A 14,850-nucleotide genomic window follows, 5' to 3' on the forward strand; every position below is an offset into this window, starting at 1 on the left:
TCATAGAATAGTATGGCATAAAACGTCATAAAAACATCACAGTATATTAAGGCATAAAAGGTCATAAAAGCGTCATAGTATGGTAAGGCATGAAAAGTCATAAAAACGTCTTTTAAAAAAGTCATAGTATAGTAAGACATAAAAAGTCATAATCATTGCTGATATTCAGTACATCACGACCTCGAGTGTGATATTGCATCATACAACAATTCTACGAGCGCTATATTAGTTAAATAAGCAACAAGAGATTATGATTTGTTTGTTTATTTAATCATTTATTTGGCTACGCCAACACAAATAGTTCCGCAACTGGACTGGTATTGGACTGTTGCTAAGTAAACATTTTCCTGACCTGCACAGTGCACATTAGCTTGCTACTTTGTCTACACGTTACCTTAGGAGTGCGCCTTAATATCCAAGTTTCTTCATTTCATCATCTTCTGACTACCATACATAGTTTAATTCAAATGTTATTTCTGAAAATATATTCATCTTAGATAGATAACGACCGTTAATGTAACGCTAATTAACGGTTAACAGAACACCTGTAAAGCGGAGTGATACATGTAGTTAAAAGTCCCTGTGCTGTTATACTCTATGTCAGCACTCATGGAATGCCTCTCGTCCAATCAAATGACTTATATAAATATCTCGAGGGGCATTTCAAGCGCTCTTGGGGGCCCCCTGGTGGCCGCCGCTTAGTTCGCTTATGCCTTGGGCCAGCCTTGCAATAACTACTTGTAAGAGATAAGTTGGCTGGTCTATTGACTGCACAGGACTAATGACTACAATTGCCAACTGATTATAGACTACATGTAGAAAATACCGATTATGTTGTAAACAGCAAACGATTACAGTAAACTCAATGGTAAAGATATGACATAGTTATTGTGTTGGATGGGTATGAAATGTGATCTGTCTACTATTGATCTTCATCATTATCACAGTGTGGAAAGTGTTTTATATTTACAGATTACACATTTACGCATGGATTGTTGATCTGTTCACACAAATAATATTGGAAGAAATCTACCTCCATATAAATGAAGAAATTCATAAAAAATAAGGTGACTTTTGCAAATAAAAATGTGCACCATTATGATTTATATCAAATTTTAATTCCTGCCATATATTTCTTTCACTCTGTAATGCTCATTATTGGCATTTTCGCACATTTAGTATGCTCAACTAACAGGACAAATGGCATGCATGTTATTGCAATTATCTAGTGTGCATTTTCAGAAAAAATGTGGCAACAGCAATTCATGCAATAATGGTAAACAAATAGGGCTGTAATTGTGTTATGTATCATGCCAGTTACCAGTCAAGCAAAGAAAATGTAGGAGCAGAGGGCTATTTACAGAACACTTTTATTGACAGAAATCCAACACAACATTCACACAGGTCTACTATACAACATTTAAGTGGTCACCTTTTTAAATCTATGTCTCAAAGTAAAGAGCTGATGATGTTAATAGAAAAAGCAGGAAATGACATCATGCATCAAGTAGTTTGTAATGCAGAACATAAATAAAGGGGTATGGTAAAGAAGTGCAGGCAGATTCATGCGTTTGTGGGAGGCATCAAAACATCTGGTAACAGCCCGTCCTGACTGAAAATCTAACATCTCGCCGTAACCTCTCATTCATAATTATAACGATACTTTTGTTCTAGGTGCAACATTATTTGGCATCAGTTAAATTAACATATCACCTTCAAATATGCTTCATCCTGTCCTGCAAATTACTTTGTCTGGTTGTTTGCAGGAAGAGAAGGAAATCTTCTACATTAAGACGGTATACAGAAATCACCATTTTGGCCAACATGTTGAGTGATTATACAGTTTGTAATGGTTGGACTGTTAAAACTGGTTAAAATATTCACTTACTCTAAAACAAAGAATTTTCAACATAAAACCTGTTTGTCTAAACACGAAAAGATCTTATACTTCCTAAACTGGTGAAATTTCAACCTCATTAAAAGTTTGAAAGGCACTGCAGTATACACAAATGTTTGTATAAGCCTGCTACTAAAGCGACTCCCTGTGACAAAACCAGTTCAAATGTCATCAACAGAGAGGGAGTAAACGTCTGAACAGAATTAAGTCTTTATTCGAATAAAAGCATTTTAAATTAAGTTTAAAGAGCACCAAATTCACAGTGATGTGTTGCATGGGTTGGTTTACAAATGAGAGCTGCGAGCAAACAGGATGGAAACTATCTTGAAGATACCCACCTGACTTTTTTTTGCAGATAATTCTCCAGGCTAGGCTGCAACATGATGTATAATAGAAAACAGGAAGATACAGGGGCTCAGACATGGGCAAAACCAGCATTTAACATTTTCTTCACCTTTTAGTCAATTTACCACAAATAACATATATTACTCATGACCATTTTCAAGGCATAACATAACTTAGTTTTTTTTTTCTTATGTTTTTCCTTACCTCCAGGCAGACACTTGTTTACATTCATATAATACAAAAAAAAACTAGGAAAGACTTGAAGTTTAAGATTGGTAATCCCACACAGTGAACACCATGTCTGTTTTTATTTATGTCAAAGTTATGTAACTTCAACAATAAAAAAAAAGACATGAAAATCTCTGTGGTTGACTACTTAACTCAAGCAAGTTGGAAGTTAATTTTCATACCATGAGGAGAAAACTGAAACAAAAAGGCTGCCCAGAAAGTCACAAAAACAGTTTCAAAATGTAAAACACTACAGAATGTCAACAGTGATTAAATTTATATGAGATCTGTATTAAATTGACTAAAATGCACAAAAATACTGGCATGGTCCTTTAGTAAAACCACTCTCTGCCAATTTTCAGACAGAAACCTGCTTACAGGATATATTAAAAAAGTAAGTGCCTACAAATATGCAAGACAAAGTGTGCAAACAGCAATATCAGGTGATCAGAATACCCCAAAAACAGATTTAGTCCTTCAAAATAAATATACATGCATTCTTCCTTTGCACAGAATTCTTAAAAGTACTAGAGAAGGTGGATTTTTAAAATAACAGGAGAGGACCGTCTTGGAAAACATGACATGACAAAATAAAGTATTTCCAGCGGTCACAGTTTGGCTGATGAGAAGCAGGAATTCATACTTAGCTTGACACAAAGGCATCATGTAAGTAACAGGGATGGTGGTGGTGGTGGTGGTGAATAAAATCCATAAAACATTCCACATTTATTTCCTTTATCATCACTGGAACTGCAAAAAATAAGATCAAAAACAACGAAAAAAGGCATCCCATTGTTTTTGGTTTTAAGGCGGGGCTACGTTAGGCAGGGGGAGCAAGAGGGCATTTTCCCGAGAATTTTGCTGTGAATTGACTTCTGTGCTCTGTCAGACCTCATCTCCTCCCACTCCAGCCCAGCCCATCTCATCCATTCCACTATCTGTCCTTCACTGTGCGATTTATTTCAAACGTTCAATGAGTTCCTGTGTGAGACCCAGGTTGAGCAGCTGCATGGTGGGGAGTGAAGTCAGATGTGGAAAAGCCTTGAGGAGCTTCTCCCAGCACAGCTCCAGCAGGCTGGGCACTGCCAGCCAGATCTTAAACAGAGAGCCAGTTCTCTTGTTCTCATGGATGTTCACCACGCCACCATGGATGTACATGCAGCCAGCCTAGATAAAGACAGAAAGATGTTTATTTTATATAAAATATAGAGCTTGCGGCAGAAACTAACTTCTAAACTGTACATCAGCAGTTAAAGTTAGACACAGAATGACTGGAAAAGGAAGTATTGTACTAACTGGGGTGACAGCAGCACAGTGGAAGTAGGCCGGCTCAGGCATCACTGCTGGTAGTTTACTCCACTGGAAAGTCTGCAGGTTGATCTTCCACAGATCAGCCAATATCAATTCCCCATTGTAGCCACCACAGATAAATACATCTACAACAGAGAAAAAATGGATGATCAGATGCTACTTTGCTTTCAAACCAACTTAACACTGAAGATTTAATATATAAGGATGTGATATCAAATATGATTTTTGGCTGCACATCATTGTTGAAAAACTCACCATTTCGTATTTGCACACAGCTATGGCATCTCCTGGGAGCAGGATACCCTGTGAAAAGCACAAACATTTTAGATTTGGGTGCACGAGAAAAAAAGTTAATAATGGAGTGCAGGATACAGACCTATTTTGTCATGAGGTTTAGTTGTAATCTCCTCCCAGGAATTGGTCTCCAGATTGTATGCATGCACCTATGAAAATAAAAAATATGACAGCGTATATACCATGAGTCTAAGTGACCATTTTCAATAATGATTAAAATGAATATCCCTGGTTTCATTGCTTAAAACATTGTAGGTAATACTGTGAAACACTGTTGTGCCAAGCTTCAATTTCTACATTCCACTACTTTTTGGTACAAAAATAGTAACCAGTGACTATTAACTAATAGCTGCATCTTATCATATTCAAGCAAAGAAGTGTATGTCTAGCTAGATTTAATCCTAGCCAGCACTACCTTGTCCAGAGGATAAGATGTCCAGGAAGTTCCCCCTCCCAGAATGTAGATCCTCTGTCCGTCATGTGCTATTTCATGCCTGTACCTGTGACACAAACACACAAACACACACACAGTGAGTAATGTCAAGGTGTTTTTTGTTTTTTTTTTCAAACAATGAAAAGATTCCTAGTTTTGTTATAAGGATTACAGCATACCGTTCTTCAGGCAGGTCGTCAGGCGGGTTGTTGGGCTTGAGGTGGATCCACTCCCTGGTGGTCAGGTCCAGCCTGTGCAGGTCTGTGCTGTAGATGTACCCCGTGGTCCCTCCAAACACGTATAGGAAGCCGTTTATAATGACCATTGCCTGGAGGAGAAAAGATATGAAATAGCAGCCTAGTACATGGTAGTTCTGTTTAATCACAGTTTAAAAGTTTGAATATCTAATAACTGGACTCTGAAACACTAATACATTACTACCAATCTGTACAGTTTTTCAAGAAATAAATAACAAACTTCACACTAATTTCTGAGGCTACCTGTCCATAGATTCTATTGGGTTTCTTCCCACGGCAGTTGAGCAGTGACCATCGCTTGTACTTCACGTTACAAACATGAACGTCATTGCCGTTATTTTCACCAAAGGGGATCCCAGTGCCTCCAAACACCAGGAGGTTGTTGCCATGCAGAACAGCTGAAGGAACATAGGAACATCAAATTTGATGTTTTAACAGAAAACATAACCTACTGATGAAGTGCAAGTGCGTGTCTACTAATAAGTATTGAAATAATCAAAGCTAATAGATATAGAATGTTTCACCTGACATAGAGGCCAACTCGGTGGGCATGTAGCCTTCTGTTCGAATCTGCTGCCAGCAGCCTGTGGCAAAGTGGTACCTCCACAGCTCCCTGAACAGTGGATAATCTTCATTGTCTGAGCCTCCTGACTCATCGTAGTCAGGATTGTATCCTCCAAATACATACAAGTTAGTGTTGTCTGCAACACAGCGATGACCACTGCGGGCAGGGGGATTACGATGACCTGGAGTTTCATAGGATAAGAAGGAGGAGGAGCATGTTAACAGAGGTACTAGATAAACTTTCATCACTTGCAACACAAAAAAAATAAGCTGCCAATACAAGTGAGTCAAACTACAAAATAAGGTCAACAGAAGTTTCTGGTTTTGTTTACTATGGAAATTTGACTGATCATTCAAATAAAACACATGTTCATCCAGTTAAAGGCTTCTAAGAACATTAGAACCCAAAGCTGACCAAGCTATTCTAGCATGACCTAACAGAAAGCAGGACAGCATACTCATTCACAGGGTTAACATTTGGCTCTGGGTCACCAGTCAATCACACAGCTAAGACAAACAAAAACTCATCCATGGTCACATTTACAACAATGAGAAAATCTCAAGTATCACTCTTACACTAAAGTTAACAGAGAAATAAGTCTATTCATATCATACAGCTCTGTAGTTTAAACACAGAAATCAGGCAACTCCATGATTCTCATCATTTAGATTCTTTATTCACAACATTATATGCAAGGCTCACTGTTTTGGCCTTCTGAGGAATGCTATGCAAACAGCAGAAAATAAAAAATCACTATTTGAAACTTTAGCAGGTTTCTATCAGCAGGGGCATGATGACAGAATACAGAGCAAAAGAAGTCTAATAATGGGCCTCTGTTTAATGTACTAAAAATAGCACTGAGGCCTAACTACAACTCAGCTCTGATGTTTCAGCCAGCAAATACATTTTTAATAATCAGGATTTATAACGATTGTGAAATGTAGGAGAAGTGACAAGACCAAACATCCACACTGATACAAATATAATGTTAGTAGCAACACAAATAATTATTTGGCTGTAATGTTATATATTATTGTCTCAATTAAATTCTTTTTTTTAACACAATTACCTATTCAAATCGTTCATAATCAAAGCAGAACACAATTCATTAAGACACTTATGTCCAGGTGTTTCTATCAAGGCCACATATTAAATAATTTACTTCTGACTTGTGAGACCTGAATGTCCAAAATGCTGACTGGAAACAGAGGAATGGCTGTAAAAGCACAAACAGTGTGAAAAGGGGCTTCCTTAGGCCACATATCTTTCTGTCACCAAAATCTATTACAACTAGTTATTTCTACTGTGCTGTAATAAAAGAACTGTCAAAGCTTGCAAAGAGTGGTAGGGTTTTTTATAAGAACTTGCCTCTGTTTTCTTTTTAGGCTTTGTCAATGTCCAGTGCATTAAAAAAATGTCAGAGCAGGGTTAATTAAGGTGTCAGCTAAGTGGCAAGCAAAAACATAAAAGCATTATGTGCAGTATGTTAAGTGCATAGTTCTGAAAATGAATGATATCACAAAATACGCAAATAAATCTTTTATGCAGTTGTCTATGATTAACATTAGTCAACAGTGTCATATTTATTTGCAGCTTTATCAGTCAGAGTGACCAGAGTTGGACTGTGTACTATACATTGCTGAGCCCCTGGTGTGACTGACCTTGCAAACTGTCAGACTGTATCTGTGACACACAAAAAAGAAAACATAAAAAGACCAGACCCAGGATGTGTACTGTAGATTTACCGACAGCCAAATGGAATAAGTTAACTATTAGAGAGGAGTCAATGCATCCTGGCTTTATCACAACATGGTGGATCATCTCAATTATGCCTTTCTTTTGAATATTATGTTCTTCACATAATGGTTATCAATACTTGGTGCCCATCCCCAGAGTGACTGGCGAGTAGAGACACAGCAAACACATCCAGCACTGACAACATTCCTGACCAGTCCATGAACTGTTTGAGAATGTGAACTTGTACCTGAATGCATTTTAAGTCATCTAGCAATGACAGGTCTGACAACTGCCCTATCAAACTACAATCTTTATTTTCCTACGCCCAGAAAGTAAATTCAAAGACAATCATGTAGTTAGCAGCCCTGTGAATCTCTTCCAAAAACACAGTCTTAAAATAGCTGTCAATGTGTTTTCAGGTCAGTAACACCTGGTAATCAATGATAGTGTGGTGTCACGCCATATACTAAATTGTTTGTACAGCTGAAAGACAGAATTTAGACACAAAAGGTTAAAAAGAATCATAAACGATATGATTTCTTCTCATGTTATAATGCATGTTAGCTAGCTGAGGTGATTGCTAACAAGCTCAAAGATAAACAAGCACAATTGCTGGATGTTGCTAGCTTGAACGTAATGCTTAGCAATGTCACCAGGAAGGGCAACATTTGCATTCTTAACGTGCAACATTAATACTCTGTATGAAGCTGCCAATCTCAATGACACGGTGTTCATCTGACTGGCAAAATGTGCCAACATTAAGTTAAAACCTGTCGTTAGCATGTCTTGCTAATGTTGTTGACCGACCTGCTAACGTTTCACCGTGCGGCGGCCTGCCGGTCAGTTTCTTGAATTTATTCAGCTGGTCTGGACTGCGAGCACCTTCAGCGTCCGACATCGTTTCCCCTTTACAATCCAGTCCTGAAGAATGTCACATCGAATAAAAAAAACATCTGCTAAAGTGCTGATAAAACATCATAAATCATTTCACATCTCACTCAGTTTGAAACCATTCACAAATGCTACCCCCCGGCCATCAGAGACTTGGCCAATCAGAGGGCTTGTTATTAGGACGTTGCGTCAACAGAGATGGGCGGGACTGCGCGTGTCGTCTCCAAAACAACAACAGGTTTTTTTCTGCTTTAGTGTGGTCCAGAGACCTACAGAGTCTGGAGATGACTTATGGGGTGAAAGAGAGAGGCCATGTGTCACACAATGAACTGTTATCACTCACATGGCCATAGCCTGAATTTAGAAATGTCACTGTGAGGTCATGAGTCCAATTACACCAACAGAATCCTACACATTTCAGAAATGACGGATTATAGCCACCAACCAAACTCTGAAGCTGAACTGAACTTTCCTGAGTATTTAAAAGAAATCACTTTTTTTGTACCTTTTTAAATACAATTGTTCTGTTATATTTTCTATACATTTTATCTCCCTTCATTGTGGTTTGTCAGGTATGTCAAGCTATAAAGAATACAATACATGTCACAATAGACTACCCTCATTTTAAAATTAATTATGGTAGTTGTTGTCAAAATGACTACACAGTGCCCTCTACAGGATAGTGTTCCTTTTTGGCTTTGAGACTACTCTGAGGATGAGATACCAACAGTGGTGAAATGTGTTGGATCACACTGATCCAAAGGCAGTGTGGCAATTTGTTTGAAGTAATTTGATTAATTGCAATGCTGTTTGCCCCACTTAATCACAATATAAACTGAGATTATGGGGCCTTACAGTGACACCTAAAATATTAGATATAGGCCAAATAGACCTACATTACATTCACAATGTACTAAGAGTAGGAAGAAAGACAAAACTAGGGGACCATGACTAATTTTTGTCTTCTTAAACGGTTAATCTGATTCTGCTGAGTACATTTACTTGTAACTGTACTAATATACATTTTGTACTTCTCTTGAGTATTTTTCATTTTATTCTTCCTGAAATGTATAGCCTTTGTTACATTTAAGTGGGTAATTGTGTACTTTTTACTCCACTCTATCAGTGGATTGTTATAAACTATCAAAGACAACATAAAGATGCTTACACATAATGCATTAATGATGAATGCAGGGCTTATTAAAATTTTACTATTTTTTACGTTATGGTACTGATACTTTTACTTAAAGGATTTGAATCATTCTTCCAGCGTATCAATATAAATAAAGTGCTTTTAAGTGACATATATGATCTTGCTAGTAGGAGAATCAAAATCAGTCAAATGGACCACTAAAATGTGCATGCAAATAAAGTAAGCCAGTCTGTCAAGGGAGGTAGTTTAATCTGTATAAAAGAAAAAAATCTATTAAATCTAACCCTGCTTTAAATAATGCAACCAAAAAACAGTCAAGAACTTAACCCGTTAAAATTAGCTGCCCCATTTTTAAGGTGAAAATCTCTCTTTCCACGTATAGAACACCTTTAAAAATAAAATTAGTTGAAGGAGAAGATGCCAAACAGGTTTAGACGTTTCAGCACTGTGATGTGGTCAGGGGTCTTACAAAGCGGAACCATTGGTTTCAGAGCTTATTTTCCGGCGGACGTCAGAGCCGATCATGGCGACTCTCAGCGGCAGTCGTGGGGATCGTCTCGGCAACACTAATCTTCAAAAGTCTTCCCTTGCTTCTCCGGAGAAAGTTCGTGAAATTCTAAATGAGGGTGTATCATCGGCAAACATCGGATCCATCAGGTGCAGTTTCCGAACAATCGCGCGATATTTGTTTGATTTAAAGTACAAGTTGACATTAGCTAGTTTGGTTAGCCACTTAGCCCGGCAGCGCTGCTACTTTAGCCGCCTTCACTCAGTGTAGGAGGAGGAGGGACAAGTCTCCACAAATTTGGAAGCATGCAGGCCAGGAATGGGAGCTTGCACACTGCTGTATTTTTTTTTTTATTGCGCTTGTTATTTTGTCCATCCACCGAACAGCTTTGCTGTGGTAGTCGTCGTCTAATCACTCCTGTGCACAGTTACTGATAAGGGGGGTGGGGACCGAAAGTTGGACACTAACATGGTACTTTGCCATTAAGTTCTGGAGTATTGGCCACTTGTCGCACAGCCATCAATGCTAGGCTAAATAAATTCTGCTAGTCTCTCTACTGTGCATCAATACAAGAGGCAGATCATGATAAACAGCGAAAAAGCAGCGCTTCATTTTTTCTGTTGTTACGCAAGTTTGACTGAGATGAAAAGCTGTGCAGTTATGTGCAGCCCTGCATCAACCATTCCTGTGTAGCTGAGAAAGTTTATAAGATGGAATTATGAATTTTACAATGTATGGTGCACATAAATTCTAGGAATTTATATCAATTAGATAATAAGCAAGTGTGTGGAGGCTAAAGATCTGTCCTGTCTCTTATCTTTATGTGGATTACAGTGGACAAGGAGAGTTGAATGTTCTGGAAGTAAAAAGCAACACTCAGGCACCCTGCGAGGCAACGAACAAAGAGGCATTTTTCTCAAGAGTGGAATCCTATTCAATATCCTTTATTCATTTTGAAAATTCTGACCCAGTATGAGGCATCTGTTTTTACACAACCATGTGATCACTAATAAAAAAAAAAAAAAAAAAACAGCACTTGTTAATATGTTACTTAAATAATTAATGTGGAAATTGCATAGATATCTACTTTCATTTGGAGCAATAATGAATGTGACAATACTTGTTTTGTGTCTGAGTAAAATTTTCCTTAGCAGAGCACTGTTTGAAATGGGCAGGCAAACCCCGCACACTGTCCCCTCTGATGTGTGCCAGATATGGCTGGATCAACGTTGGTTGCGATATGCTCAAGTGCTCCAGCTGCCAGGCTTTCCTTTGTGCATCACTACAACCAACTTTAGACTTTGAAAAATGTAAGCAAAACTTGAAGTAACAGAAGAAGACAATGTCAGAGCCAGGGCACACTTTATTTTGGCAAGGTTAGGCTGATGTTGCCTGTCTGCCAGAAATTAAAGGTCAAGCACCTCTCTTCTTTTAAATAGATGAATCCCGCATTGCAGAGATATCGAGGCAGCTTCAGACGCAGCATGAGAAGTTTTGTACTTGGCCAGACTTTCCTTGTCCAGGTAAGAGCAACCATTTTTTGCAGCATTTACATAACAAAAATAATCTTTAACATGACCATGTCATTGTAGCTGAATTAAACCTGAGTTATCCACATGATGGTCATTGTGAATATTGCTTTTGTTTCAGAGAGGTTCTGGCTGGTTCCAGCCTGTGAACCATCAACACTTCTCACTGCCTTTTTAGAACGCTTCCAGAGCGCCTGTCACCTTGCACAGCAGCTGCCAGCCATGAAACCAGAGCAGCTGAAATCTATGGTGAGACAAGGGTGTCAGCCTTTTTGTATAGTGACAACACACCCTCTTAAACATTATGAACATTGTTCATCTTACAGAAAGAGTTTAAAAGAGTGGATCTGATTACGTAATTGTCGGTCAGATCATGAAAAATCTGAAAGTAAAATGTGAACTTTATGTATTTAGCCATCAGAAAACATAAGGTTTTAAGTTGACCACATGCAATTAATGTCCACTGTTTCCTTGCAGTCTTTGAATGAAGATGTTATCAGTGTTATACTGCAGCTGATCGAGGAAGAACAAAAAAGAAAGGGGGGGACTCCATGTTCTGAACCTTTGGCTGTCCAGGTGGCTGCATGCATTGTTTCTCTCTGTGGCTGGGCGGCAAGGTGAGATCAAACACCAGACTCCTTGTAATGCACACAAATTGATGTTGCTGTAAACAAGAGTAAGCATGCACGCAGGAACTAATTTCCAATATCAAATGTATCTTCAGTGATTTACTAGCTGTATGGAAGAAAATACAAGGAACCTACTGTGGGAGGCAATATGTGAAACTGGGAGAAACATGGCACAAACTTTGTTAGCACTCCTCCACCTGATCAAGATGTCTGAGCCATGACTTTGTCTATCTTAGCCCAGCTCTGCACGCCATGAACCTGCCCATCCTCACCTGCTCCTACTGTATGCGCAAGGTGGGCTTGTGGAACTTCCACCAAATGGAAGGAATGGGGGTTGATGGAGATGCCTCAACAAACACTGTAGGCCAATCTACTCAAGCAGCGGGTCCTGTCTCAGCAGCCTCACACGAGGGTCAGGGAGACCATTCTACATCTGCCTCACCCAGCCCTGCAACTCCATGTCGCATGAAGCTGCGGAGTCAGGACTCCACCCGTTTAGACCAGGCAAGTTTTATGCAAATCCTTATATGCACATATTAATTTGAAATAGAAATGCTTGTTCCATTTGCATTAATGACAAATGAAATCATGCCAGGCTGCTTTTTCACCATATTCTGATGTATGTTACAGGGTGAGGGAACCTCCTCCCCTGTGGCCTTGCGAGCCCGAAGCAGAGACTCACCAAGCCCCAGTGAAGAGTTGCCAAGTCCCTTGACCAGGGGCAAGAGGCCTGCAACTCGCAGCAGAGGACAGGGGGACAACTCTGGGGCTGATGGCGCTGCCAGCCTGCAACACCCTCCCAAACGCCTGTGCCTCTCATCAATTGGTGGTCCTGTAAGAACTAACATTACTGCTAATTTCATAGCTAGATGTTTGCAGTTTAATTATGGCACAGGCTCCATGTGTGGCAGTTTACAGTAATGGTTAATAATGCAGTGCTGCCTGTTCACTAAGGCTGTGTTGTGAGAGTCTTGCATCTAAGATGGAGCTGCACAATTATCATATTGGAATCACAATTTCAGTTTGTACCTCTATGCAATCTCATTATTGCATGAGAGATTTTGCATTACTTACATTAGCAAGGAGATTTGCTCTCATAAGTGCTACCACATAACACAAGTCTATGTCTTTAACAAAACATTGCATCCCTAAAACTATGAGAGAAAATTGTAGTCTCAATCAATTTTGAGTGAAAATGTAAAGTATTTTATCCATTATATAATTAAAGACAAGACAGTGAAACTTAGATCCTAATCCTAGTTAAATTTGAAAGAGGGTTTTGCATTACTTTGGGTTTGCTATTACAAACCTCTTTTTTGACCTACCTCCCTGTTATTTCAGGATGGGCTCCTGCACAAGAATGCGTTTGACCCTCTCGCTCAACACAGAGACTGGTGTCCCTGGATCTCTGTGGGAAAAGAGAATGTGGATCCAGGAGCCATCCCCGCTGCGGGTGGAGGCTCAACACCTCATCAGCAGGGCTGGAAGGCAGCTCTCGACCTCCTCATGCCCATGAAGAAGAACTCTGATACAGCGGGAGACAGTCCAGCACAGGCAAGTCAAAGTTTCTGGTGTTTATATTTCATAACAATGATTCATCATACATTAAAAATCACATTGTATCTTCCTAAAAATGCTGTGAGCCAAATACATATTCAAGCTTGTGTATTTAGACCTATTTAAAAACATTGTTTCTCATCCTAATGTCAGATTTGTTGTCCATACAACTTTCTAATAAACGATATCTGGCATTTCTCTTTTCTCCCTCTCCTTGCAGGGCCCTCGTGACAAGTCCAAAAGGGTGTTTGCTATTTTCCGTCAGTGGCAGGTTTCCTCCTCTCCATCTCAGCAGACTGTTTCCAACCAAACGGCATCGCAGCACTGAAGTGGTGAACTGACCTGCCCTATTTTTGCGGTACAGCATCAGTAGTACCAATGACCGCAGTGTCATATCATAATCAATGTATGCCATCCCTTAAAGTCATGTTTACAGTCCAAGTGTTTCTGGAGGGAAAGAAAGTTGATTGTGTCTTCAGGCAAATGATTTAGTGTCTTCTCTGTGAACAGTGAAATATGTGAAGGATGCCTATGTGTGGCTCTAAAACATCTGAATTCTGCTACATAAAAATTGGGATGTGCAACTATTGGGGCCTATATAGGCCTTCCATCATGTGTATACTTAAGTAGTAATAGAACATGTCTCAGTATGTAAATTGGCCACAAGCAAGGTATCTACTATTAACCTCACATGAAGCCTGCTTCATGACATCATGATGGTCTGGATTTCTGTGGAATACAAGAGACAAGGAATCCTTGATCGTAAGAAAGGGCCAAATGGCTCGACACTGGAAAGGTAGTGTTTACCTTCACTGTATGTTGAGTCATTTGTGTGAGCGGTAAACATTAACCTCAGATTAGCAAAAAACTGTGAGGAAGTCCTTTTCGTGTGTGTACTGTTTTGCTTGAAAAGCAATGTGGCTATGAGTTCTATTTGAAATGGACAAAATCCTTTTTTGTGTGGTGAAATGTTTGTCAGTCAGTGGTAAAATCCTGATTATTGCAGGCAGGTAGAACCACGTGCCATGAACTTCAAACCTGTTTTAGAATAGATATTCAGGATGCCTGTATTTACTTTTTGCCTTCCTGTGACATCTCATTGCTAGTGCAGTTTTCACTATTCTGCATGTACTTTTATCTTCGTAGAATTTCCTACAAGGGTTTAATAAAAATGATCTTCTCAAAGTTTGTTTCACTTTGCATGTCATTCCTCTGACATGAAACACCCAAAAAATAACTAAATTAGAAACTAATTATCACATTCTACATAGTTTTTATATTGTTTATAAAAGGAAAATGCATTCAGGTATGGTTCTTGCAAATATTTTAGTGGTCCCACTATTGCATTTCAGACAGATTGACTTGTGAAGGGCTTTCGGAATCAGCTCATGTGTTCCATTTCTCTGGTGTGTTGCCTTTCATCACTCACTGGCAGCCATTTTGTTTCTTGCACACATCTTAACCTCTTTGGCAGGTTTGACAGCTTTGCAAACAATGTACAGTATGTTTGTTATAA

At 39.1% G+C, this 14,850-nt stretch overlaps 2 protein-coding genes across 2 annotated transcripts; one reads left to right on the top strand and one right to left on the bottom strand.

Moving 5' to 3' along the window:
* Positions 1-1,354: 1,354 nt before the first annotated feature.
* On the bottom strand, positions 1,355-8,127 carry klhdc10 (kelch domain containing 10). Its single transcript, XM_056368107.1, has 9 exons — positions 7,875-8,127; positions 5,290-5,511; positions 5,009-5,163; positions 4,688-4,836; positions 4,491-4,575; positions 4,158-4,224; positions 4,037-4,084; positions 3,767-3,906; positions 1,355-3,637 (listed from the first exon to the last, which is right to left on the bottom strand). Exons 1-9 carry the CDS (start codon positions 7,963-7,965, stop codon positions 3,428-3,430), a joined length of 1,167 nt encoding a protein of 388 aa, XP_056224082.1. The 5' UTR covers positions 7,966-8,127; the 3' UTR covers positions 1,355-3,427.
* A 1,465-nt stretch (positions 8,128-9,592) lies between these two features.
* zc3hc1 (zinc finger, C3HC-type containing 1) lies at positions 9,593-14,519 on the top strand. Its single transcript, XM_056368292.1, has 10 exons — positions 9,593-9,768; positions 10,454-10,556; positions 10,779-10,929; positions 11,059-11,142; positions 11,270-11,397; positions 11,626-11,765; positions 12,014-12,281; positions 12,408-12,611; positions 13,119-13,331; positions 13,555-14,519. The coding sequence occupies exons 1-10, from the start codon at positions 9,635-9,637 to the stop codon at positions 13,660-13,662; spliced, it is 1,533 nt and encodes a 510-aa protein (XP_056224267.1). The 5' UTR covers positions 9,593-9,634; the 3' UTR covers positions 13,663-14,519.
* The last annotated feature ends 331 nt before the right edge of the window (positions 14,520-14,850 follow it).

This window comes from Seriola aureovittata, chromosome 22, assembly GCF_021018895.1.
Source record: "Seriola aureovittata isolate HTS-2021-v1 ecotype China chromosome 22, ASM2101889v1, whole genome shotgun sequence".
Lineage (NCBI taxonomy): Eukaryota > Metazoa > Chordata > Actinopteri > Carangiformes > Carangidae > Seriola > Seriola aureovittata.